The sequence below is a fragment of the Urocitellus parryii genome, chromosome 2 (assembly GCF_045843805.1).
Source record: "Urocitellus parryii isolate mUroPar1 chromosome 2, mUroPar1.hap1, whole genome shotgun sequence".
NCBI lineage: Eukaryota > Metazoa > Chordata > Mammalia > Rodentia > Sciuridae > Urocitellus > Urocitellus parryii.
This window is the reverse complement of record NC_135532.1, coordinates 180,991,852-181,019,448: the sequence shown is the minus strand read 5'-3', so window position 1 is coordinate 181,019,448 and position 27,597 is coordinate 180,991,852. Positions and strand designations below refer to the sequence as shown.

General features: G+C 37.1%; 1 protein-coding gene across 1 annotated transcript in view; it reads left to right on the top strand.

The window, feature by feature from the left end:
- The window catches only part of Tprg1 (tumor protein p63 regulated 1), a 104,394-nt gene extending 77,080 nt beyond the window's left edge, over nucleotides 1-27,314 (top strand). The window contains exons 4-5 of the mRNA XM_026389410.2: nucleotides 14,599-14,752; nucleotides 27,046-27,314. Of these exons, the coding sequence (XP_026245195.2) occupies nucleotides 14,599-14,752; nucleotides 27,046-27,240 (349 nt within the window). The 3' untranslated portion in view covers nucleotides 27,241-27,314. The remainder of the gene's footprint in view (nucleotides 1-14,598; nucleotides 14,753-27,045) is intronic.
- Nucleotides 27,315-27,597: the final 283 nt, after the last annotated feature.

The window sequence follows — 27,597 nt, the reverse complement described above, 5'->3', positions numbered from 1 at the left end:
GATATGATGCCAGTTTCTCTTCTCATGGTTTTTCCCTCCTCCTGTATTTCTTAGAACTCATATCATTCCTAATAGGCTGTGAATAAACCAAAGGCAAAGAAATTTCCTTGCGCATCTTGATGAATGCTGCCCAGGGCAGTGTTTCTCACATAGTTTCATTTAGCCTGCAATTGTTGAATGAATAATATTGTTAATAAGAAAGTTTTAAATCTTAACCTTTTAAACTATGTCCTGTGACTTTAAATAAGAATTCACTTTGTTTAGTTTTCGATAATTACTTGCATAAAGTCTTTTGGGTGCAACTCAGATTATAAAAAAAGGTCTTGGTCTCTTTGACCTTTAAATTATTATAAAGATGCTGCTTTGATATTCTGAGATTCATTTCTTCTCTTCTCTCTCTAGAAACATGTGGGGATATGGTAGAAGAAGTCTTTTTTGGTACTCATATTTGTACCTTGAGGGGATTGTGTGCATTGTGCAAATTTTAATTTGAATGATCAAAAGTTCCCAAGGGCACACACTGATGCATTAGGCATGATGCAGGATTAATTAAAGACTTTGTTCAAACTTTGCCTTCTTGTCTCTTACAGTCTTGGATAATGCTTACAATGCAAATAGAATTAATTTGCCAGACACAGAATTGTTCTGCCATCCCCTAATTATGTTGTAGAAAGATAATTTCTTTGGTTTCATGTTTAAATGATATATTTTGCTGTTTTTTTTTTTTTTTGAACACATAAGATGTTTTTAAGCTTTGACCAGGATAGATTTTTTTAAACCTTTTTTGAGACTCTACCTGCTTTAACTTAGGGACAATTTCTATGATGGTAGTACATTTTATGATGAGCAGGTAACTCAATGCCTGTCTTACCAAGACATCCCACATTCAGTTCTTTTGCTTTTGCCTTAAGCATTTAGCCTAAATAAGTCATCAAGAGGGTTTGTTTGTTCTGCCTTATAGTTTCTGATCAAAAGCTTCTTTATGAAAGATCAGATGCCAAAGGTGGAATTTAACTGTGAGCTATATTTTCCATGCCTAATTTCTCCCAAAGTCACTTTGAAAACTCAACCCTTTACGATGGAGTTTAGCAGTGGCAGGTGTGACAAAGACTTAGAAAAGTTTCTTTCCGTTTGTATACTCAATCCTTTGCTGTAATAAATCCTACTTATAATTATAAAAATAACTAGAAATAGAAGATGTATTTGATGGTGAACTCTAGGCAAGAGGGCAGCATGGTATGTCACTAGCACAGACTATGTTGTTGGCAGCTTGTTGGCTAAGTTAGCAGGTGTGCCCCTCCAGGAGGAAGAAGGAGTTATTATGGCCTATCACACAGTATGGGGATAACTGTTGGAGTAGTTTTCCTTGCTTAGCCATACAGCTGGAAACTAGAAGATGTTCAGAAGAGGGGACGTGGCTGGCAAAGGAATTTTGACCTTGTCAATTGAGGAATGGTTGAAGAAACTAGGTATTCATTGCACTTGTTGCTTTTAAAATTATATAAATAAATAAATTATATATATGTATATATATATATATATATGCATGAGTTTATATATGTACACATACATACATACATACATACATATATATATAGAGAGAGAGAGAAAGGCAGAGAGAAATTCATCTAAAAAGTTGTATCACTATAAACCTTTGAATAATCTTCACATGTAATTTTGTAATGTCTGTTTTCTTAATGCAAACTAATTTGTTTCAGAACTTTTATGTGTGATAATTCTGTTATGGTAAGAAAATGTGGATTGCAGCTTTTGGATTTTGCCTTGAAAAACAGTTGACTGTTAGTATCCTCTCCTTCTTAGACTCCTGACTCACCATCAGGTAAAAACCATGGTGTAATGCACTGTTTAATCCAAACCCATACTGTGGGCCCATACCTTATGCAGCCTTTTGATTCTTGTCTAGCTGTGTGCATGCCCATAACATGAGGAGCTCTCAGGTCCAAAGGGATTGGATGACCTTGTGTCCGTGCTCTGTCTCTCAGAAACTTGTTCCTAGGTATCCAGTGGCATCAGCATGACCCAGGAACTCAGAAGGATAGAGTCCAGAACATCAGGCCTCACTCTCAAACAACTGAATCAGAATCTGTGTTTCAATAAGGTCTCCAATAATTCAAATTCACCCTGAAATTTACCATGTATTTTTTTAGACCATGTTCTATTTGCCTGATACCTAAAATTCCCTGTCCAAATGGCTGTACATCTGCTTTTAAGGCTTGTGTGGGCTCTTCAATGGTTCTGTCCTTCCAAGAAAATATCTTGCTGCCAAAGGACAAATACTTGGGCCTGAGGGGCGACCAAGAGTTGATCATTTGGGTAATGAACTTGTCGATGGAATGTGGAAACATGGACTGATTGTTTTTTACCCATGTATGTAAAACCTGACACAAGGAGGGACAGATGCTAGAGTTGGGGGAACAAAGGGAGAATCCCTGCTCTCCATCTGTACTGTTGTACTGAACCTGGGCGGAAATGCAAAGTCTGTGGTCAATGGTTAAATAATAACAAAATCATTCATACAAGCCTATATGTATGCAAAGCAATGCCACAGCAATGTGAAGATAAGTGGAAAGCCTTGAGTAAAACTTTGCTCATTTACTCAAAGCAAATGTACACAGTGAAATGTAGGTGAATTATGTCTACTTCAAGAAATGTCTCCTCGAATTCATTGATTTTGTACAGAGCTTAGTATTTCTTGCCATTTTTCTTCCTCTTCACCCCACAGGTTTCTGAATTGATGGGTTTTAGGACAAAGCTAGCAGGAGAACAAGAAAAAATTATTAAATTCCTTTTTTTTTCTCATTTACCTTTCCAAGTTTTGCTAAGGGAGTACTTTAACCTCATGAAGAGAGGTACCAGACACTTTACATGGTCCTACATGGGACTATAAATAGGCAAATGAGAAAACAGGAACAGGGTGGGATCTCCTAGGTCATGTATTAATGTAAGTACTGGCACTTAATTCAAATCTGCATCTTCTAAACTCTATGACTTCTTTGATTACACCGAAGTACATCCTAATTAACAGATTTCTTTGTCGCCAGAGTTTTACCTGGCGTAGGTGGACGTAACCATTCTGGTCAGGGATAGAGGAGGCCATTGGACATCAATTTATACTAAACAATTAGAATAGCTGAGCATATGGCTTTTGTTGACCATGACCAAGTGGGAAAATGTTAATTGTAGACTACATCTGTGTGTGAAAGTTAGAGATAGGCATTTTTGCTTTGTCCACATAGCTCATTGTGTGAAATACCATGAACAAACTGAAAAGGAAAAATAAATAGGCATGTTACATGTAATTTCTTGAAACTTGTTCCATTTCAAATTCCTCCAATGTAGAAAAAGCAAAAATGTTCTCAGTCTCAGGAGAATGACCCACAGGGACCTGTGAGGAGAGACCTGGGTTCCTGATTGGTCAGCCAGAGAGCCCTCTGCATCTTCTCCAGGCCTAAGAAGCCCCAGCCCTTTCTCCAGGGGTATGCAGAGTTGGACCAGAAGCCTGCAGCATCCTGTCTCTCCAGTTACCCCTGTATGTATTCTAGACCATCTACTTTCAATATCCCTTGAGAAGAAATGGAAAAGATAAAATTCAGAAAAATGTTTCTCTCAGAACAGACAAATAGCAACAACCAAAAACACCTAGATACTCTGTACATGTTGAAACTTGGATATTTGGGGTGCTTAAAAGTAACTTCCTTTTAAGAGGGGAGCTGAAGACTTACACAAACCCATGTGATTCACCAAATGTCCCAATTTATAATAGAGGGAGTTGCCTCAAAATATTTCCTTTATTATGTGGCATTTTTCTGTAAACCTTGCAAGAGTTGTCCTCTCCCCTCTTCACCTGGCAAATTCTTGGCACAGAATTCAGTACAGACATGGTGTGATAGAAATGGTGGCAAAATGCACTCAAAGCAGGGACACAGACCGCTTGTTCTGTAAAGGTACAGCCTTTTCTGTCCTGGGTGTTTCTCTACAAACTGACTTTATGTACACAGCACCCTTGATGATGGCTTTCTCCCATCCTCCTTAAACAAACAGAAAACATCTTACAAGACCCTTTTAAAACATGAAATTCACAAATATAAACTAATGAAAGACAAAAGCACCATCCACCGGATTTCTCTGGTCTGAGGAAGGAGCACTGTTTTTGGTTTTTGTTTTAAGAGTGAAAAGCATGGTTCTACTCATTTCAAAGTTATTTTGAGCACATATTACAAGATGGATGGTTGTGGGGACAATGGACATGATTTTGACACAGACTCTATTCCTAAATAGTTCATAGTTTATTTGGTGATAGAACAGGTAGACAGCGTAATTGAATGAAATTTTCACATTAGTTGTAATAAAGGTTGTAAGACAGCAAGTTGGATTGTTTGGTTGGATTTCTGAGGTGTTGTTGGATATTGGGAATGTGTGGTAGAACTGTACTGAAAAGGTCTTAAAAATTAGGCTGACCGAATATTCCTAAATCTTATGCACAACTGGAAGCCTCTGAATTGGTTGAATTGGTTCTGTGGAAAAAAGGCAGAGGGTAGATTGGTTCGGGTGGAGAGAGATGACAAATGAATACGGGAGCTCCCCACCCACCAACTTTACATGAGGGAATGAAGGACTGTGTGGTACAGATGCTTCTTTTCTTCATTGTCTTGTACAGCCATAGGATACATTATTAGGAGATGCAGAATCAGAGAAGCCAAAATTCGAGTGCCACGTCTGCCAGTTTCTACTTGATGGCTTTGGACCTCAGTTTCCTCATCTGTAAAATAAATTTTTCCTCATCTGTAAAATATAAGTTTATGGTAAAAACTAGAGATGAATGTAGAACTCTTATTATATTGATTGGCCCTTATTGGCCTTTGCTCTTATGTTCATCTCTTGTGTCTTAAGTATGCAGATACTTATTTCCATGTGAAAACAATACCTGCCCCTTACAAAAGATTTTTAAAAGGAAAAAAGTCCCACTATTGTCATATATGTAAGAAACAAAAGTAAATAAAAAAAGAAAAAGAAAAAAGAAAAAAATCCCATTGTCGTCTCAATAGTGCTGATTTTCTAGTATGTTTATTTCAATCTTTTTATATGATTCCTCCTCAGGTTCAGTGCCAAGGTAATGAACCATAAGGGAGGCAGCTTTAATGCTGTGCTTCTTAAGATTTTACTTTTGATATTGCCAGATTTGCTCTGTTGTTTTTAAGAAGAAGAACTGGAGCTGGATGAGATAAGTTCTGTGTCTTTGCATCTGACCTTTCTCTTCTATCACTGCAAAAACAGTCCTAATCCAGACCTGTACTCTGAGCATTGTTGAGAGGAGGCAACCTCTGCCAGCAAAGCCACTAAATATCCCTTTTGTTAACCCACCCTCAGTTCTCCCTAGCACTTAGTCACACCTTGCAAATCAACCTCAGGACTCAGGAGTAGGAGGCTAGGTAGGAGTTTTACCTTCAAATCAGATATATCTAGGTGTACATCTCAACCTTCACTAGCTCTGTGTCTTTACACATTTTATACATCTTTTCTGATTTTTCAGGTAATAATTTTATAAAGAATAATACAATAATGGGTGATGAAATATTTTGTGTGCTGTAAGTTATAGTCTAACTAGCAAATATTGAATATCTACCATTTACAAGGTGCTGTTAGAAAACTTTACATTTTCAATTATATTAAGCCCTCATAGTATATTTTTGAGAAAGTTAGCACTATTTCCTCTTAACAGATTTGGAAACCCACTAATTTACTTCAGTGAGCCACCACACCAAATCTGTCAAAGATGAAGTTTACACTTAATGTTTTCTGTTCCTCCCATGACCACAACTACCGGTCAAGCTCTGATTTTTTTCTCTCTCTCCTTTTTAAAAATTGTTTTGGTTTACATTTTCACTTCCACAATGGTATGCATCAGGAAGATAACAGCTAGCAAGATTCACTCCACTCTTGACTTTGGACCCAGGTAAGGCACATGGCGTAGCCTTGGGTGCCACTCACCTCTGTGCCAAGTGGTTCTCCATTCTGTAGTTTTGAGTCTGGTAGTCAGACAAATTTCTAATTAAACCACTCCACACTTATTCCCCAGAGGCTCCTCACCAGTGTCTCTATTAGGATTAAGTTGCTTTAGAACCCTCCCTGACATGTTCAATCACCCTCTGCCCCAGCCTCCACCATTCTGTATAGCCTTTTTCTGAACTGTCTCCCTCTACCCTGCTTGTTCAAAAGTAGTCCAGCTGGAAGTCAATATAATCATCATAAAAATAAAAATACAAATCATAGCACATAATTGTATAAAATTCTTCTTATATGGATCTTTGTTCTCATTACTTCCTATGTCCTCATTTTACTTCCTGCTATGTTTTCAATCACCTTTTTTCAATTATCCAATTCTTCCTATCCATCAACCCCCAGAAGAGAACATCGATTTTATAGAGCCTGTTCTGAACTTCTTGAAGACTTATTATCTTTCAAGATTCTTTCAGGATAGTTGGCACAAAGCAGAAGACCAGAAAACACATTAAATGAATGAAGACTCTATCACAGAGTCAATGATCAGAGGTTGTTCCTGTTTCCAAGTTCTCATCACATTATTTTCCAGAGCAATTTCTCTGAGTTGCTTAAAACACATTAAATGAATGAAGACTCTATCACAGAGTCAATGATCAGAGGTTGTTCCTGTTTCCAAGTTCTCATCACATTATTTTCCAGAGCAATTTCTCTGAGTTGCTTAAAATGTTGCCATTTGGAGTAACTATGAAATATTGTAGGAGTTATGCCCACACTTTGTATGGAATCTGACAATGCCAGTGCCTGAGGAGTATAACTCTAATAATGACAAAATTTCATGTCAAGTGGAAAGAAGGTTATCATTTTTGTTTCATTCTGACAAGCATAGATGCTAACTGGGCCATTTAGGTGCTTGAGTAAAAGGGCATGGAGTTTTGTTTTTTTTTTTTTCCCCTTAGTCCAAAAGTTATCATAAACTTCATTGAATTTGCTTTCCATTTAAATTACATCAGAGAAATTCAATATTTTCCTAGAAAATGGATGCATTTCCCTAGAAGATGAGCTGAAAAGAGGATATTTTAAATTATCTTACCATGACCCTAATAATAATGCATTCCCAGGTTCCCTGTCAATAGAAGTGTAGAAAACAGAAATTAGAAGTGCAGCTGGAGTCGGGAATGTTGATAGCAGCAAGAAATAGCAACCTGATGTCGAAGAGATAGCTGACATATAAGGTTATTAACTTGGCACTCAAGGATCTTTTAGAGTGTTGGGCAAATCATCATATGTAACAGTTCTTTCTTATATAGAAAGAACCACTGGAGCACAAGAAGATATTATAAAGGTGTTAAATAGTGACCAAGATAACTCTCTAGGTTTTAGTCTCTGTCTTGATGAAATTAAGGGGTCAAGAACATACAACATAAATGCTGAATAATAATTTTTTTCTGGGTCTGAACATCTGAGGTTTGGAATGTCTTTTATTAAATAATAAAAAAAACTAGCTATTTTTAGTATAATCTATTTAAGGAAATAATTATATAAATTTTAGAATGATGTCCTTTCAAATAATCCATTCATTCCAGCTCTGGGCTGGGAACAAACAAACTTCTGGGTGTTATTTCAAGTGAAACCCAAAGATTACCAATCTTATGACCTGACAGATTTGAATTATTAAATATTAGATTTTTGTTGAGTTACAGTGTCCTGTAGAGACTATCTAATCCGTTGCTTCCACTATTTTATAAAAAGGCAAATGGGATCCAGAAATGTACCTAGGTCTAAGTCAAAATAAAGTTATTATAGTTAAATACAAGTACTACAGAGTTTACTCTAAGTTAGGATATGTGCTAGGATTAGACCAGTTTATATTGACTGCCAAACTAAAGATCTTACTATCATAATATGTAACATTCCAAAAATGTGGAATATGGAAGTCAAATTCATATATGCATCCTACTACTGTGAGCCCCGAAATCTTGGGTTTAAACTTTGGTGTGGGCCTCCATCTTTCCCTCAGCTATGAAGATGACCTGCCTCTAGGACAAGCTCATCTCAAGTTTCCGAAGCAGATAAACATTTCTGTTGAGGACTTTGTTCCTGGTAGATAGCCCTTATTTAGTCACTGCCCTTTTTGTAAGCATTCACCCTCATTTTCTCTGACATCTGCTTTTGATTTTAACCCCTTTAGGACTTTTCCCCCCAATAGCTTAAGATTATTTCTTCAGCTCAATAGCCCTCTGAAGATTTCTCATATTCATTAAGTTGTACTTTGGGTTTTTGTTTAACTGGTCTAACACAGATTATCCTAGAAATTATTCTGATCTGTCTGCATAGATTTACTGGGGTCAGATAAAGGAACTTGGAGATGCTCTGGTTTTACCTACCTGATTTCACAGACTCCTGGAGAGAAATAAAGGGTTCAAATCACCCAGCAAGTTAGTGCAGACCCAGCCTTTGAACTCCCACTGATGGTTTTTAGCACAACACCAGAGTGCCCTGAAATCTCTCCTGTGGACACAGCTGATCCATTTTGCTTTCTCACTTACTTCCTCCTCAAGTAATATAACCCACAGAATTTCTTGGTTACCTGTGCCAGTAAATGGTTAATCTCAAGAGCCCAAGGCTCTGGAAACTTCTGGGAGGGAGCCAGGTGAGCAAAGAGAGTAGATAAAGGCAGCACCTGCCCATAGGTTTGGAACCGCCTGGGGACACTGAGAGAATGTAAACACATTCTGCAAATCTTATTGTCTGACTCTGTGCCAGCGTCTTTTGGGTTCTTGTCATGGAAAATATTTCCTCTGAGGTCATTCAATGAGCCAAGGAGCACTGAATACCCTCCAGGGTGCCAACTCTGTCCCAGCTTTTGTCCAGATTAAACAAGCAAGGGACTAACATTTCAGGGGGGCCCTGAAGACTCACCTTTCAACAATACAGGCTGTGAGGTAGGGAAAAAGGAGACCTTAAGAAAATACCTCCTGCTGCTCGGAACTGCTCTCCCCTCCTGGCCCACCCTCCTCCTCCCCACCCAAAGGCCTCCCTCTGTTTGCTCACCCAGACTTACAAGCACACGCCCTGCGTTTAGAGTAAGAGTTAATGTCTGTGCTTCCTCATAAATCTCAGTTTGGTGCCTCCAGCTATGTTTTTAATTCTGTGGTGCAGCTTTGAGATTTGAGATGAGTAGAAAGGAGGGTCCGCTGACGAAGGTAATAATGGAAACTGCCGTTTCTCATTCTGGGGAGCAAGGCCTCCTCATTCTGTTCTGCTACCTGGTACTTTAATGGCCTAGCAGAGAATCTTTGAAGGCCAGGATAGAAGAAGAGTGGGGAGTCAAAGGAAAAAGCTGGCTGGCTATGTCATCCTACTCAAATGGATTCCTGGCTTCTCTCTCAAGGAAGAAGAATGCAAGGAATGAGCAAATTAACCCGGACTGGTAACTGGCTGGCATATTTTCTAGGTCAGCTAAAAATGACTCCAAGGAGAGGAGTCCTTCCTGACAGAAATAATTTCTTGTCTAACAAAGCTTGTTATCAAATAAACTTTTCCCTCCATTCAACTTGGAGCTACTTTTTGCGGTGTTCAACTACATTTATTCTTCATGCTTGGGTCCTTTGCCACTTGTGTGACTCGTCCCTTTGGTGTAAACCTCAGGTTCTCAGTATGCCGTTGTGTTTTTGGTGTGGAAGACAAACCTTCTACGGGTTTGTTGGGGCAATTTAAAGTCATAGTTGCTTAGGCCTTCTACCTCCCAACAGCTGTGCTTTAGAATTCTGAGTCTGAGTCACTGAGAGGAACATGTAATTAGCATGATTTAAGGAAGAGCTGTGATCTTTGAAAACTCTGCCCCTTGGAGTGTGTATATATATGAACATAGAAGAATTGGAAACTGGCCTCTGAGGGAACTTCCAACTCAGTCTAGGATTCTAATAATCTCTGATTATTACAAGCCTTCTTCTACCAAGTCTTTATGGATGGTTCTCTTACCTCTATCTCTTTCAGCATTGAAGTTTACCAGAAATGAAGACTGCATTGCCCTCCTTACTTCCACCAGTATGGGAATGCAGACCAGATACAGCTGGTTCCCTTGAGGATACAAAGTGGTGGAAATAAAACTAAATTGTAAGGGGTGATCTTTTACTTCTGTAATGAGGTTGGCAGGTTTCTATCTATACCTGTTTGAGTCTTGGAAGGAAATGATAGCCATAGGATTATGGCTTCTATGATTTAGATGTTGAGCCTCTTCATTTTTTTACCCAGAATAATTCCATGAACAGAGAATGTTCTGTGTAAAGGGTGGATTGAAGACAGAGAATTTGGGAATGTTTTAGGGAGCCCCTTCTGGGATAGTTTAAAAATGATTTTTAGCCCATTAGAAAGCTATTTAAGAAACCATATTCATCTGGTCTGAAGAAGGCAACTGCAGGGCTGGGGATGTGGCTCAAGCAGTAGCGCGCTCGCCTGGCATGCGTGTGGCCCGGGTTCGATCCTCAGCACCACATACAAACAAAGATGTTGTGTCCGCCGAAAACTAAATAAATAAATATTAAAAAATTCTCTCTCTCTCTCTCTCAAAAAAAAAAAAAAAAAAAAGAAGGCAACTGCAGGACTGGCTTAAGTTATCCAAATGAGAGTCAATCAGAACGATTTAAGTTTAGGAAATCATATACATCAAAATGTTACTGGGAAACAGAGGTTGAATGCAAAAGAAATATCCTGGGACCCAGAGTTAGATGGAAGCAGCAGGGTCAATAGCTCTGTTCAACATAAAACACCCCAATACTCCCTCTGTGCTATACACTAGATGCACTCTTCTGACTTTAGCAGTGTTGGGTGGTTGTGGTGTTTCCTTTTCCCCCTTTTTATTCTGTTTCACTAGCAGTTCTTCATTTGATGATCTGATTAAGTCTTGTCATATTCTTTATTTTATTTCCTTTTTATCTTATTTCTTTTTCTTATTTTATGTCTTCCAACTTTGCTCAAGAAAATTGTGATCTGGGTGAAATAAAATTAAAAAATGCAAATTTTAAAATAGTTCATAGTAGATATTTAAGTACACAGTGAGCATTTAATACTTGTTAGTTGGATAGTGCCCTGTAGCATATGACATTTTTATCATTTATCATCCTCTTGTTCCAAAATTGTTGTTACATAAAGATCAGAAAGGTGGTATAAAAATGCCCAAACATATAGAGCTGTTGGAAAACCCAGTTGACTCCCATAGTAAGATTTTAGGAAGAGTGCACCAATTCTTTCATTGCTTAATAATTGGGTGTTGGCATTCTTGTCTTGGGACTGTACCCCCACTTCAATTAACCCCTTGTAGCAGTTCAGTGAGAAAAGCCCACTCTTCTTACAATCATGGCAGAAATTGTTATTCTCCCCTTCACTGCCAGTCCTACCTTATTTTCCTATAATCTCATAATTGCTAATATTGAGTGTCTATAGAAATCTATGCCTTGAGACAAAGACTTTCTGATATCTAGCTAGGATCCCTAGACAAGGTTTTTGCCCATAAACAATGGCAGGCTCCTTTTTAATTTTAACTTTTGTCTACTGGAAAGAAGGTGGTTTTGTGTAGTAGCATGATCTTAACTCTGAATGTACTTTGTGTGTCCCAGAATGATGTCAGGAGCCCTGAACGTTGCCTCAGGAGACCAGGGCTCTCTCCTGCTCATCCCTTTTCTGTCATGATGCTTTGGGAAAGTCCTGGAACTGAGTCTCAGTTTTCCCATCTTCAGAGAGAAGGCATGGAGCTATGAATTCTAAGAGCTCTTTTAGCTGTGACCTTTTAGTTTACAAACCTTAAACTGTTATCCCATCCCTGCTGTTCATGGTTGATTAATGCCTTTACGTGTTTATAAAATATTGTGGTAAGTCTTAAAATTCCCTAGGAGTGATACAACAATACTCAGTGTGACTTCTGTAGCACGGGACTATTCTGCTATGGAGGGTTTATTTCTCTAAACTAAAAAGACCATGACCCAGAGGCCCCTTCTGGATGCTACATGTCCTTGGCTAGGTGAATGCTGGTAGCATTGTAACTATAGCTATTGACATCACTTACACAGTTACTGAGGTCATGGAATGTGACATTCTAAAGACTCTCTAAAGAAGAGAACTGACAGCCATATTACTTCTCCATATAAGAAAATATGTTCCAAAGTTTCAGAAAAAGAAGTGATTTAAATTCAAAGTCAGAAAGGGAAATGTGATTTACCCATGATCACATGGAACTTCAAAACCAGGGCTGTAACACAGAACTATTAGAGATCCTGCTCATTGCACTTTTTAACTTCATTTTACCAGCTTACATGACATATCATGTAAACACAAAGTTACTATTTCATGAAGCATTTCTGGTCATAAAAACACCTCTAGTCTCCACAATTCCCGTAGGTCATATGACAGGAGAGAAGATGATAATAGACTTTAAATAGGCCTCTGATACTATAGGGCTTGGTATGCCCCATACCTTTTGCATTTGGAGAGAATACTTAGTTTTAGGTTTATCTTTTCAACTTTTTTCTCTGTAGTTCAGGAAAGAAGTTTACTTGAACTTCTACATTTAAGAGTATACTACATCTCTGAAAAAGCTCACTACCATGATCAAATTGATTGGTTATTCAGAAGTAACCAAAGCTCAAACTTCATTTAGTATTTCCCTAAGGTAAAGGAAAATCATGGGTACTTATTAGAGAAGCTATCTTGGCAGGTTTTCATCCCCTTTGGATAAGAGAAAAATTGCACCCAATACATAAATTGACATATGAAGCAGTAAATAATTCCATTGTGCAAGTTGTTTTAATGGACTCAAGCCAGAAAGTTCCATTAACCAGCATGATTAGAATATTCATGGAGGGCCAGGAGAGGGTGGTGCCTGCCTGTAATCCCTGCAGCTCCAGGGGTGGGAGGTTGGGGGGTAGGGGGGTTGGGGTGGGCTGAGACAGGAGGATCAAGAGTTCAAAGCCAGCCTCTCCGCAAAGGTGAGGCACAAAGCAATTCAGTGAGACCCTGTCTCTAAATAAAATACAAAATAGGGCTGGGATGTGGCTCAGTGGTTGAGTGCCCCTGAGTTCAATCTCTGGTACCCAAAAAAGAAAAAAAAGAATATTCATGGAGGTCAGTGTTTATTGCCAAGCCAGGAAAAGAAAAGAGTGAAGGAAAGTGCCAGGCTGGGGGAAATGATAAATGCCAGTACAGTCTCTGAGAAAGTGAGGGCTTAGAAAGGGAACTTTAGAGGCATGCACAATATTTTTTGCTTTTTTCCCTTTTTCTTATTTTTTTTCCTTCTTTGGCAAAACGTTAACTACATAAAACGATACATGTTGGTTTTCAAATTCAATTACCAAAACTGTGAGAATGGGCGGTAGATTGTGCTGGGCTCTTTTCTTTCTTTCCTTTTGTAGGAAGCAGCTCAGGGATCCACCACCTGGGAAGGCTGAGGTGATAGGCATTTGTGTGAGGTTGTGTTTGTGCACACCTCTACAGGGATAAACATTCAGAAACTACAAGAGCATTCCCAAAGGAATCCTTCCTTAATACAGGAAGTGACAGCTTTGTGAAGGCATAACAATTAAGCTCCAGGTTTTCATCTAGAAATCCCAAGGCTTTAATTTCTAGAAGAAACCAGACCTCTGTAATGTTTCATAGGGCTGCTTAGAGTTACCGGCAACTTAGTTGAAGTTGGTTGAATGCAAGGCACCTGAGCTTGGCTTAACCTCCAGGCATTTCTTTGCATTCAGAGATGTTTAAACCCACAACCATTAAATTCTTATGGGCACATCCAAAAGAACAGGCCATAGAAATGACAGTTTTGTTAACCAACATGGGCACACTCTTCTGCCATGATTTTACTATTCCAAAGCTGACTTTCTCTTGGTCTGCACTTGGATTTATCCAATGACTAGAACTAGTCTATGCCAGACAGTGGCTTCTTCCCACATACTATTGACCAGGGCTGTTAATTTACTGAGAGGGGCAGGCACGATCTCCCTACAAACATTAACATGTCCTTTGCGACAGATTCACTGGATGGAATGTGTGCAGAAAACGAAGGGCCAGGAGAAACAGAAGCTGAAACCACTGAATTGAGAAACTGGACATTTTCAACTGCTCATCCCTTATGTCCTACCAACTGTCTATGTCCCATGTCTTTCCCACTTTTTAATTATGTTTACTGCTTTAAGGAAACCACCACATTGTTGTAATGTCACCTTGACTGTTCTTGTCCCTGTCCCATTTACTTGATACCCTTTCTCTCTCTCCTTCTTAATTCTTGCTATCAGAATGTTAGTGTGAGTTTAACTCCCATACTACCAGCTCTGGTCACTGTCATGAGCACCAGACTTCCATTTTCATGCTGAATTCTCAACAACAAACTCACCATGTTTGAAAATAATTTTATTATTTTCTTCTTACCTTCTAAATTACTTAGAATAATTGAACTAGATGGGAAGTAAGCCACTAATCTCAGCAGCGGTAGAAAAGCCAAGTGAAATATTACTTTGCCTTCCCAAACTTGTTTTTGGTTGTTTTAATCTGGTAGAAATGACTAACCTAATGGAAAACTCTTTCTTTTAGGAGACCTGGAGAGGGTCTTAGGATCTACTGGGGGAGTCCACAGGAGCAGTCCCTGTTGTCTCGCTGGAACCCATGGTCTACTGAAGTTCCTTATGCTACGTTCACTGAACACCCTATGAAATACACCAGTGAGAAGTTCCTCGAAATTTGCAAGGTAGGTGGTAGCTGGGCCATCACTCTTAGATTAGTTGTGTTGTTGGCAAAGCAATGCGTTTCTATGATATGTACCATTTTTTTCTTCTGTACCAGAAGAAAAAAAGATAGGATACAAACTTGGATCTATAGAAACAAAACCTTTAATAGATTTATAGAACAGCTGTATATCTATAGCACAGCTATTTTACTTATGTAAACATATTATATTAACCATACTTGATACTTCTCCCTTGCTAATTTCTTTTAGTGTAACATCATTTAAAAATTGCAAAATGATTGCATTTATTGTCAGCAGGATCCATACAGCTTTCTCTATATAACCAAATCTTAATTATTTTATTCTGGGAAGAAGTCTGGACTAGTGTAAAGTGTGGTTAGTCAGAGTTGGCTCTCTGGTCATGTTTAACTAAATCACTTATCTCTTAGGAGTTTGGTAGCCTCCTCTCCAAAATGGATATGATAAATGCTTCTCTATCACTCAATATCACTGGACCATTGTAAGTTTAGTTGGGGGTAATTTGTGTATCGATGTTCCATAAAGTACAAAGCAATTATGATTTTTAAAAAATTCATCAGTAGTAGGGACAGTCCCTTATACTTCTCTCATTTTCCCCAGGTATTTTAAGTGCTGGGACACTAAGTAATCAGAAAGAACAGATGGAGCTGAAAATTCAGTGAAAAGACCAAACAATTTATTTTCAACAAATCAAACATATATATTCCTATGCTTGTGGGCCTAGAAATTCTTATTTTTTCTGTCCTTTTCACATTTACCTTTATATTCACTTCAGAATATTAAACTTATTTGATATAAATTCAGAAGTTGGCAATCTGCATGTAAATTTCTTCTGTGGTTAGATGCCATATATTACATTTTTTTGCATTATTAAAGCAAGTGTGTATACACACACACACACACACACGTAAATACATAATTTTGTATTAGTGAATCCCCCATTTTAAAAAGAGTTTGCAGTACAATGTATGTGATTAAAGGCTAGTTAGGGCCTTCATTCCCCCAATTATGGAGGTACAGTTGGCTTAGATCCATCCTACTCACAGAAAAAGTCAATGGTTCTCTCAAGATTTATGCGGAAGTCTTGAGAGGTTGTGGTATCGTGGTTTACCTCTGGCTCCACAATATTGCAGGCACTAAATTATTTCAGTGTATGGATCATGTTGCCACAGTTCATGTGATATGCTTATTTCACAATCCCTCAACCAAAGCATCAACATCAGCTCCTAGCCTGACCCTTTAACTACCAAAGCCAACAAAACAAAATGAAAACCATGAAGAACAACATAGTACACAGAGGTATTTATGAGAGTAGATGTGCCGAGAGCATTAGGGACATAGAGTGGGAGTTCATATCCTAACTTCAAATGCAAAATAAGATCTCCCTGTTTTGAAAAGTCATTACTAATAACAATATTCTGATGCCTGTTCCATCAATCTCTCATCTTCTGTTTCTCCCTAAGCTCCTATTATTTTCTTATTATCATTGTTAATGGTGCAGAGAACTTTGTTTCTTCCTTCCAAGCAAATTGGGTTCTAAACATTAAAATAATATATATTTGTGGATTCATAGTTGTATGTTTTTATAAGTCAAAATAAATACTAACTGCCTTGATTATTACAATCCCCACTTCCTAGGCCATATCTTCTTTTATTCCTCATACTTGGTGCCTTAGGTAATCATCGCATCAGTTTCCTTAGCTGTAAGAAGTTAAGGGTAAAAGATTGAAGAATAAGTTCTATACACTGTAGAGACATTTCACTCTCTTATTATAATATCTGATAGTGCTTTGTTTTGTTCTGCTACATATAGATACAGTCAAGTATTTTTAAAAAGAAAATGAAAAGTAAGATATTGAAAGGAGTATGGACTAATTATTCCCCAAATAGCCATCAATGTAGTTAGTATCCTGGAGCATTGTGTTTTGCCCTAGCCCTCCCACCAGCAAAGGCTAAGAGAGAAACAATACTCACATTATCTTGTACTAGATGGAAGTAAGGACAATAGGTGTGTGTGTGTGTGTGTGTGTGTGTGTACGCACGCACATGTGTGTGCAATTGAAGTTGCACACACATCCACACATGATGACTAGTTGATTAATGATTGGTTGTTTTTTTGTCAATTAAACTACATTGTGGATCTGTAAAAATTTTTTTTAAGGCTATTTCTTTTAAATTGTTAATCTGAAGTCTTTTTTTTCCACCTTCCTGGCATAAATCTGGTACTTCCTTTTGCCAAGCCATTTCTTGTTCAAGGGCCACCCCAAGTCCCAGCTCTCTAGGGAAACAAATGATCTCTATCTGGGATGTGAGAGGATGAGTACTTTGATCCTGTTCTTTAAGTCTTAGTTTGTCTTTTGTTGTTGGTTTTTATGTCGCAGTATTCTTTTTGTTTAGGATATTTTCCAAGGTTGGCTTTGATTAAGACTCAGTTACATTATTGCAAAAGAATAAATAAGAAGAAAGATAATTTGGGGGATCTAGAATCCCTTTTATGTGAATATTTTCACATAAGATCTTAACAGGGTGTTATAAACTACTTTTTCTACTTCTTTTTGAAGCAAGTAGGGAAAATAAGAGAGGAATATGGAGGAAATGCAGCACTAAATCACATTTCTGCAGAAATTTAATTCAGTTTAGCACAGGGGAGGAAATAATGTGGACTTGAGTAATACACAGTCAAAAATTCAAATTATTTATAATCTAATGAATAATATTGCTAAAATATATTTAAAATGTTCTAACTTAATGCCGAGAGTCTTTTTTTCTATAGCACCTGGAATTTCTTTATTCAAAAACATTTTCCAACACCTATAAAGTGCAGGCATTATTAATGTTGCTAATGATATGAACGTAAATGAGATAAGAGTCTTGCATTTGTGCAAGACACTGTTTAACAGAGGAGGCAGAAAAAACATAATGATTTTAAAATAAATATTAATTGACTAAAACAGAAGTTTGGATCAAGTGAGAAGTGGAGGTACATGAAAGGATATATAATATTCATAAATAAGGAGATACTAACTTTAGATGAAATTTATTTTTATACATTCCTCCATTACAATTATAATGATTTGGATAGCAGATATAGGAGTCTAAATCAAGTTGGGGATAGTAGGAGGGACAGAAGATGAGGAAATTTTAAATTATTCAGATAAAATTAATGAAAAGTAACTGACAGGATATAAAAGATGATGGAGAAGAAGTCAATGAAAATATAATTTCTGGCCTGAGTAAATGGTGACTCCATTAATTCGAGTTGGGAAAACAAGAATAAGAGTTGGTTTAGGGGTTTAATTTTGTTTAGGACATGTTAAGTTTGACACATCCATAGGCTGTGAGCTGAAGTTGATTGTCAGGCAGTTAGAAATTTGTGTCTGAAACTTGAGCTGTTGATATTAGTTTCATAGCATGTAACCTTGGGTGGAAGCTGATTGGTACTGAAGGAAGATACTGAAGGAATGAGCACTAATGCACAAAAATGCATTCAAGTTCAAATTTCTACTCTATCTAAGTCTCTTAACTTTGATCTACAACATTGCTATGGAGTTTATATAATACTACGTCAAAATACATTATTCTTTTATTCACCTCATTAACTGTTCCATTTCCACATCTGGCTAACATGGTGGTCAAAAGGCCCCTTTCCAGACAGTCTTGCTAACTGTCCACCTAACCAGCCTTTTCCAATCTTTGCATACATACTTGGTGTTACGCATCTCATATAAAACAATTGTGAAAATGTGAAATACTAGATTTTTTGGCATGGATTTCACTAGGATAAGACATAAAAATAATCTGATAATGTAACTGTATTTTTGTTCATTATAATATGAATGATATATCCATGTAATTAAATTAGCAAAAAACCCATACATAGGGATTCGGACAATAATCTTCTTTTTAAAAATAAGACACTTAAGGGCTGGGGATATAGCTCAGTGGTAATGCACTTGTCTAACATGCTCTAGGCTCTGGGCTCAATCCCCAGTACAAACAAACAAAGAAACAAATAAATAAAAACTTAATCAAAGAAATTAACTGTCATTGGCTAAGGTCATGCAATGATAGCTCTACATCCACACCTAAAAACTTTGCTTATATTCAGGGAAATGGGTATAAACCTGAAGGAATTGTCTCTCTCTGTGTGTGATTCTCTTGGTGTGCATGTATGTGTGTGCAAGGGGATGAGAGAGACTGTGTGAATATTCATATTTATTAATACAATTATATAATATTGTGTATTGCAATCTGGTTCAGTTACTCTCAGTTGATTTATTCACATTGTATTTGCAACTTGTAGTCTTATCTTCACCTTTTTTTTTTTTTAATAATTTCTTGGTCAGGTTCCTTTAACTATCATGTTGTTAGGATTGGAGTGTACTTCTGGAAATAAGAATAGGACCCAAAGCTGGTGGATAATAGTGAATGGATCAGGGATGCTTTACAGCAAATCAAAAGTTATCTGCACAATAACCCTTTCCACTCTTTCCTAGCATTTTTATCCCTCTTGTGAAGGAGCTCGTGAAAGTAAGCCAATGTTTTAGCAATCAAATTTAGTTCTATATTTTAGCCCCTTGGTTTCCCTTCACATCAATTCAACAAATATTCATTGATCTGGCATTGTGTACCATCTAATAAGCATTGTGCTAGTTACCTGGGATCCTAAGACTATAAAGTAGATTTTGCCTCCAGACACTTGTGGTATAAAGGGAGGAGGCAAAAAGGTAATTAACAAATTATTATTTAATGTGCTAAGACTGATAATAGAGGGATTCTTAAGGTGTTATGGGAGCCTAAAAGAGGGAACAGATAAGTCCAATAGTTAACAGGTATGATGACATTTGATGTGAAACTCAAGGTATGAGTGCTTTAAGTATCAAAGAAGGTGAGAAAAGACCTTTTTTAAGTAAAGGAAACATGAGTAAAAGCTACAAACAAATTACAAAGCTATATGAAATGTTCTTGGCTAATGACTAATTCAGCTTAACTGGAGTTTGAAGTCTCTCTCTCTCTCTCTCTCTCTCTCTCTCTCTGTATTTTTGTTCAATATAGTATGAATGATATATCCATGGATGTGTGTGTGTGTGTGTGTGTGTGTGTGTGTGTGTGTGGTGTGTGTGTATGTTCAGAAAGGAAGAAAGGAGGGTTGGGGAAGTAGAATAAAACAAGAATGGAATTTAGGATGCATGGAAACCTCTTACCTAAAGAAGAAACTTCTGCCTTATCCTCTTATTTCTCTCTATACAACTGAACTTACCCACAGTTGTGATGTATATATTTTGATCAGCAATGCAACTTCCCAAGTGCTTTTAAGTATTCAGTGTTGGATAAGCTTGGTCTGTAAGGCAGTGTGCTTCCCTCTCTACATAGGGAGGTTGAAACCTGTAGCCTGAAGGCTTGGAAAACCTGCTCAGGCTGAGGAATGTGGGCCTGCAGGCATGAAACCTGGTCTCTTTGCCCAGTGTAAACAGGAAGCAAGTAATGGTTGTAATAAGGAAAACTGAGACTCTAGGCAGTGAACGGCTGGCAGACAGCACCTGAAGCCACCAGAGGCCCAGGCACTCAGCTGGTAAATAATTGCTGTAAAGTCAAGAATATTTCACTCCCTCCTTTCAAGGGTGCTGATTTACTTTACTCTACCCATCGCAGAGCCCCTGTGTAACTGGAGTTGTTAAAACTTGACCCTCTGTTTTTGAGACTGGAATAAAGGAGGGAGCCAGAGGTGGGTGTATAAAAGCTTTTAGAGGAAAGTATGTGGCTGGTGGCATTCATATCAGATGACACAGCGTTCCTGTCACACAGATTGAATTCAGGTGCTTGAAATGTTCAAGAGCCAGCTTGGGGACTTGGCCTTTTGTCTGCCTCTCCTTTAAAGCTCTTCTTGTCTCTCTATAAGCAAGTCTCTCCATAAACCGGCTTGGAGAGGGCTCCCAGAAATGACTGGAAATGAAGTGCATCTGACTCTAATGAAATGCCAGCTTCGTTGAGTTTGAAATACTGTCAACCTTTTCTTTCCAGCGCTTAGATTCTAAAGCCACAGAGGAGTCTCATGAAGTGAAGCTTATGATAAGGACTGAGGGAACATTCAATAATCCAGTTTGACACACATTGATTTAGGAAAAGATACCCTAATGATCCAAAGGGTATTGACAATGAAAATGTTGAGATAATTGCATGTTGGCTTAAAAGCCATCATGTTTTGATGACGATGTCACTACTGATAATAACAGTTAATATTTATTGATTATTGAGATGCCCTTTCTTTATGACGTTTGCAATGTGACTCCAAACTTCAGCCTCACTCTTTTTTACTTCTCTAGTCCTTCCTGCAACAAGTAAGGATGTGGGTACACCTGCATGTACACATGTGCACACTGCTAATTCATAAATCCTTTATTTCATTTTATCGTTATAACTTATGAATTTGATACTATTATTATCTTTATTTTATGGAAAGAAAATTATAAAATTCAGGATGATTGGATAACTTGCTCAAGGTCACATAACTAGCCAGTGCCATAGTGAGAGTAATACCAGATCTGTCTGATCCTAATACTTCTGTCCCATCATTCTATATGTCCTTCAGTTCAGTGATTCTTAAGGGGAAATGATTTTTGCCCCTGGGGGGGGGGGACATTGACAATGTCAGGAAATATTTTGGGTTGTCACAGTTGGAGTGGAAGTGCTACTGGTGTCTGATGGGTAGACACTAAGGATTCTGCTTAACATCTTAAGCAGTACATTCTCCACCATAGTAAAAACTGACTTGCCTCTAAGTGCCATTGAAAGTAGTCTTGATTTAGTTGTATAGAAAGCCATACTTGTGATTATGTTTAGAAAACTAGATGATTTATTTGAATGGAGATATAAGTAAAATGCAATAGAAGAAAATTTTGTTTGGTTTTTATGTACTTATTTTCTTTCTTCTTTCTTTTTTTTAAGTTTGATTTTAAAAAATGGATAGGATACTGGGTCCTACAGACATTTATGGGTTGAATCATGGACTACCTAAGCTGGAAGTTCTTAGGCAATCTTAGTCCAGTGATTTTCATTTTAAAAAGTACCTTACAAATATAATTACTCAGAACTCAAATATATAAAACAGATAAAAATAGTTCAGCTCTTATAGATGTGATTGAAGATATGGAAACTGCCTGTTTTTTTTTTTTTTGCCCTTTCTTCCACATCCTGTCCCCAAGCCCTCAGATACTTGCTGTACCAACATTATTAACAAAAGTAACTTTTTTCTTTTTAAGAGAATATGAGTTTGAATGATAAATTATATGTGGTCATTCAACTATAAAGAAATGCATTTACTGGGCACAGTGAGGTATGCCTATAATCCCAGCTACTCAGGAGGCTGAGGATCCTGTGTTCAAAGCCAAACTGGGCAAAACCAGACCCTCATCTTTAAAAAAGAAGAAAGAAGGAAAGAGGGAAAGAAAGAAGGAAATAGAGTGAGTGTGTGTCCTAAGTACGTGATTTGAAAACATTTAATTCAATACTTTCTCTGCACTATTTCCAAGTGAGAAGCAGGAATCTTTCTAAATATTAAAATTTTAATACTAAATTTCTATATGTTAGAAAGAACATATAGAAATTTAGTATTTCTCATAACAGCAGTATTATGTAGTAGAAAGGAATTTAGAAGCTAAGTTAGGGGAGCTGGGTCCATGCTTTTGTTGAGGTGCTCACTGGTTATTTGGTGTTGAACAACACTCTGTAACATTTGAATGAACACTCAGGTTACCAGTTAGATCCCCTCTGCATTTCCCAAGTGCCTACCACCTTGTTCAAGAGGAATTCTCAGAATTTGTTGATTTCTACCCTGTGTTCTACATCTTTTCTTGCTTAGGTTGTTAACTCCATAAATGTCATTCTTAACTTCTGGTTCTATGGTTATTATTATTATGGACATTTGAAGTGTAGATATGGGCTTTTAATCTGTATGTTTTCTTCATGTTCAGACCCAGGTGCACATCTATCTGAAATCCTGGATCCCATTATCTCACCATCTCCAGCCTCTAGCCCTCCTAGGCTTCCTCAACTCATAATGATATCACTCTCCACCCAGTTGCTCAGGTCAAGATTCTGGGTTATCACATTTGATTCCTTTCTTCTCTTCAGCCCTGTATTCAAGTGCACCAGCAAAGTCTATTGTCCTACCGCCCCTCCACCCCCAAACAACAAGGACAACAACAAAATCCCTGGTTGAACTGAAGCTGTCTTGCTCCAAGCCACTAACTTCTTTTGCCTGGTTGCACTCTCCACACTCACCCATCTTGCCGCTTTTATCCTTGACCTTCAAAGCAGCAAGGATTATTTTTAAAAATACAAATCATACAGCATTGAAATTCTCCTTAAAAATCAGTTCCATTCAAAGCCCTTGATAAGACCCCAAAGACTCCCTCTGCCATTGCTCCAGTCTCTTGTGATCCCATCTTACAGTCCTTTTCTGTGTTCCTTGAATATATAGTCTTTGCAAGTGCTATTTTTTTTCTTCCTGAAATACCTTCTTCACCTGACTATCTCCTTTTTATCATTTGGGACTCAGCTTAATTTTTACTTCCTAAGAAAGACTTTCCTTGAATATGATAAATGAAGGAATTCTCACTCCCTTTACTACTTTTGTTTTCCTCCTAGAGTCTATCACCATCAAAATCACTTGTATTTGCTGTTTTTACCTTTTGTCTCCTATCACTGAAAGCTCAATAAGAGCAAATTCTTGCCTGTCTATTCATAGCACTTACATACCCAGGATATAGTGTAGGTGTTTTGTGAATATTTCTTGAATGACTGTAAGGGTCCTTTCCTGTTAATGACATGGAGAGTTATAGTACCAATACTACTGGAAATAATTTGTAGACACACAAAAATCAAAGCAACTAAAATCAAAGTGGCATTTAGTAAATGTAGATGATAAACAAACTGAAAATTCACGTATTATTTCTGAAATTAACAAAATTTGGCCATAGGAAATTTAGCCTTCATAGAGCTAAATATTATTACAAACTTAATAGTGTTAAATTTAATATAATACCATTAAAACTATCAACTAAAACCATAAGAAAGTAATATTATTAAAAGTAATACTCTTAGAAAATAACATATAATGGCTAAATTTAAAATAACAAAAAAAAATAAAATTTTACTATCAAAGTTGCATAAAAAAGAATATATCTAGTGGAAAATATTCAGACAAAATTAAAATGGAAAACATAAAATATTATACAACTGTTTGGGATAGATTCATTCTTCAATGAATTGTTTCAATGTATAGAAAACACATTTTTAATGTTTTACTAATGTTTGTATAATTTTTATGTAGGTTTATATTAAAGTATAAAGATAAGAGAAACAGATAACAATGTCTTGTAAACTTTTTCTTTAATCTATCTCCTTGATCAGTTAGAAAACTTCAACAATCTTAGAATTGTTAGTAATTAAGATTTTCTTTTAATTAAGATTTTACAAAACTTCTTACTTTGAAATAACTTTAATTTCCAGAAAACTTACAAAAGTAGTAGAGTTTCCATGTCCCCGATTACCCAGCCTCTGTTGACAACTTATATGGCCATTATGTAGTTACAATATCTGGTAATGAAATACGAGAATAATACTATTAAATTAACTGAAAACTTTATTTAAACGTTTTCCCCCTAATGGCCTCCTATTATTCCAGAATCTAATCCAGGACCTCCCACTGCATTTAGTTGTGTGTCTCTTTATTCTTCTCCAGTCTATTATAGTTACTCAGTCTTGGTCTTTCTTTCATGACCTTCCCATTTGTGACAAATTCTGGAAGCTTATTTTATAGAATGCGTCTGAATTGTCGTTTTCCTGGTGCTTTCTGATGATTACATGAAAGTCTGCTTTTTTCCCAAAGATACCCTATTGATGATGCCATCTTCTCATGGGCATCATACTGTGGGTTTGTGATGACTCTTCATCTCAGTATTAGTGATTCCCACCAAGTTCTTAAGAAGATGGTGGTTCTGGAGACTAGTAGCAAGAGGAACCACTTGCCTGTCTACACTGTGGACAGAGAGTCATGAAGAACATGCAAAACCCTGCTTGCCTGTTACTTTCTTTATTTTTTGTATTTTTGGTACTACTAAGCACACCCTCTGAGCTACATTCCTAGCCCATTTAAACATTTTATTTAGAGAAAGGGTCTCACTAAATTGCTTAGGGCCTAGCTTAATTGCTGAGATTGGCTTTGAACTCACTTGATCTTCATGCCTTGACCTCTAGGATTATAGCTTCTGGGTTACAGGTGCACACCACCATGCCTGGCTCTGTTAAATTCTTTACCCTCAGTAAAATGAGTCTATTTTTAAATTGTTTAATATTATCCATTTAGGTGAATATTACTTTAATGAAAAATAGACAGGGACAAATACTTTGGATTGTTTTGGAGAACCCCAGACATTGAAGTACTTTAATAAACTCTAGTTTTATCAATAAACTTGATTTTTATCATCAAAATCATTACTTTTTCTTTCTTTCTTTCTTTTTATCTCCAATATTATCTTAATAGCTGAAGATATCAATGCTTCTTTTCAGAAAGACTCAGAAAGGGGAAGTGAATATAAAATGCTACATTACTCATCTATTTTAGATCTTACTTCTTTCTATCATTCCTTCCTTCCTTCCTTCCTTCCTTCCTTATGGGTTAGGTCAAATAATAGTGATGGATACATTTTCAATTTCATATTTTTTCTTATCATTTGGTGTAAAATAGAAATATAGGATATAATGAATATGGACAATTGAATTATGGTGAAAAACTGACCACAGTTTTCTCCTACTGGGATTCCTCACAAGGACACACTTGTGGGTTGATCTCTTAAAGTAAACACTGGCCTTCTCATGGAGAAATGGAAAAAAAAACCCAACAATCCCCTTGTAGAGGATGATTAATAATTTTCTTTTAACTTGAAATGAATTCAAGGAGTTTTAGTTCAGGTTAGGCAGCCAGTTGCCTAAAAAATAGGCTTGAACCTGGCTTTGAGTAGGCCTGTATTCCTAATGTTCTTTTTACCATGATGCAGAAAGTAGAGTTACTGTGGGTAGCTCATTTACTCTCAGCATGTTTAACATGGAAATGATGATACATTTTTCACCTGTTAGGTTTTTGTCAGAATGAAATAGTGAGGACTTTCTGGGAATACAAAGATAAGAGATTGCCTTATCTATAGCTCTGTCATGCTCCCTGAATTGCCCTCTTCTTTTGATGGCAAATGAAGAAGTTCAATACCACCTGGCTTGATCAAAAGAGGCAAAAAAAAAAAAAAAATTTTTTTTTGGCTCATTTAACTTAAAAGTTCAGGAGTTGGCTTATCTAGTAATTTAAATAACTCTTTCAAGGATTTCTCTCTCTGCCCAAGTCTTAGTTCTCTCATCCTTGGATATGTGTTCAGTCAGGTTTGCTGCTTGCCACAAAATGACTTTTTGGCTCATATTCTATAATTTTGGCAAGCACACTGATTTTGTGCCCATGTCTGAACCAGAGGAAAAGATCCCCTGACTGGTGTGGCCTGAGGTGAATGCTAATGCCAGTTCCACTTAAACTGTATACTTAGGAACCAAGTGGAAGAGAGTGGTTGTCCAATGGAGAGTTGAGGTACTATTAGAAGGAGAACTCTAAAGGATGGAAAGTCTGCTGGGATGGAAAAAAAATAGCTCCTGTCCACCAGGCCCTCCTTAACCTGCTGAACCTCCTTTCCACCTATTGAAATTCTATCAATCCTCTAAGGATTGTCTTAAGAGTCTCCCTTTGATGTCACTCCTGATCCTCTAGCCAAGAATCATGTCTTCTTCCCCTTTTGTGTTCTTTAGCACTTTGTGTCTTTTTTTGGTGCTTATTTTAGTAAACTCTATGTTATTGATACAAGTTCACTTTTCAGATTCTTTATTGACAATTTTTGAGGGCAGATACAGTATCTTACTTCTCTTTAAATCTTCAACAGGGCCCAACAAATGCCTGATTCATAATAGACTATCAGCAAATATTTATTAAATTGACTTCTTAATGTTGTACAAGTTATGAATAATGGAAAATAAACAAGACGAGATAATTTTATTATGTACATAATTTATTAACTGATTAATTTATGAAAAGACAAACAGAAGCGATGTTAACTATTCTAAGAAGCCATTTATGTTTAAGAAATAAGAACTGCGGCCCCAGGAGAGGACTTACTGGGAGTGGGTGCTACGGGATCTATTCTGCATTTACTAACTCTTTGCCTTCCCCTTTTATTCTTCAGTTGTCTGGGTTCACGTCGAAGCTTGTTTCAGCTATCCAGAATGCCCGTAAGAATTCTGCTGGATCTGGAAGAGAAAAAGAACTGATGGTGTTAACCCAACCCATTTTGATTGAGACCTACACAGGGCTGATGTCATTTATTGGAAATCGCAACAAACTTGGCTATTCTCTTGCCCGTGGGAGTGTTGGTTTTTGAGACTCTTTTTGGTACATTATCCATAGATATGCCATTATTGAAGATTTTGCTTCAGTCCACTGTATTTTTGGACAGAAACAGTATTTTTAGATAGTACTATATGACTTTGAATATTTAATATTTCAGGAAAACTGAAAGCTTGATTGACTGGATAGATACACATTTCAGGTGTATCTATTTTACTAAATTTCATTAAAATTGGAAAATAAATATTGCTGAACTCAAGTAATGTTATCAAATAAGTGCCTGATCGTAAACTCTGAGCAGACTCTGGTTTCTTTTTTCTCCTGCTTATTATATGTAGGCATTTGCCAGGTTCTGATCTTCACCCTTCTGATCCATATGTATTCCCTGGTA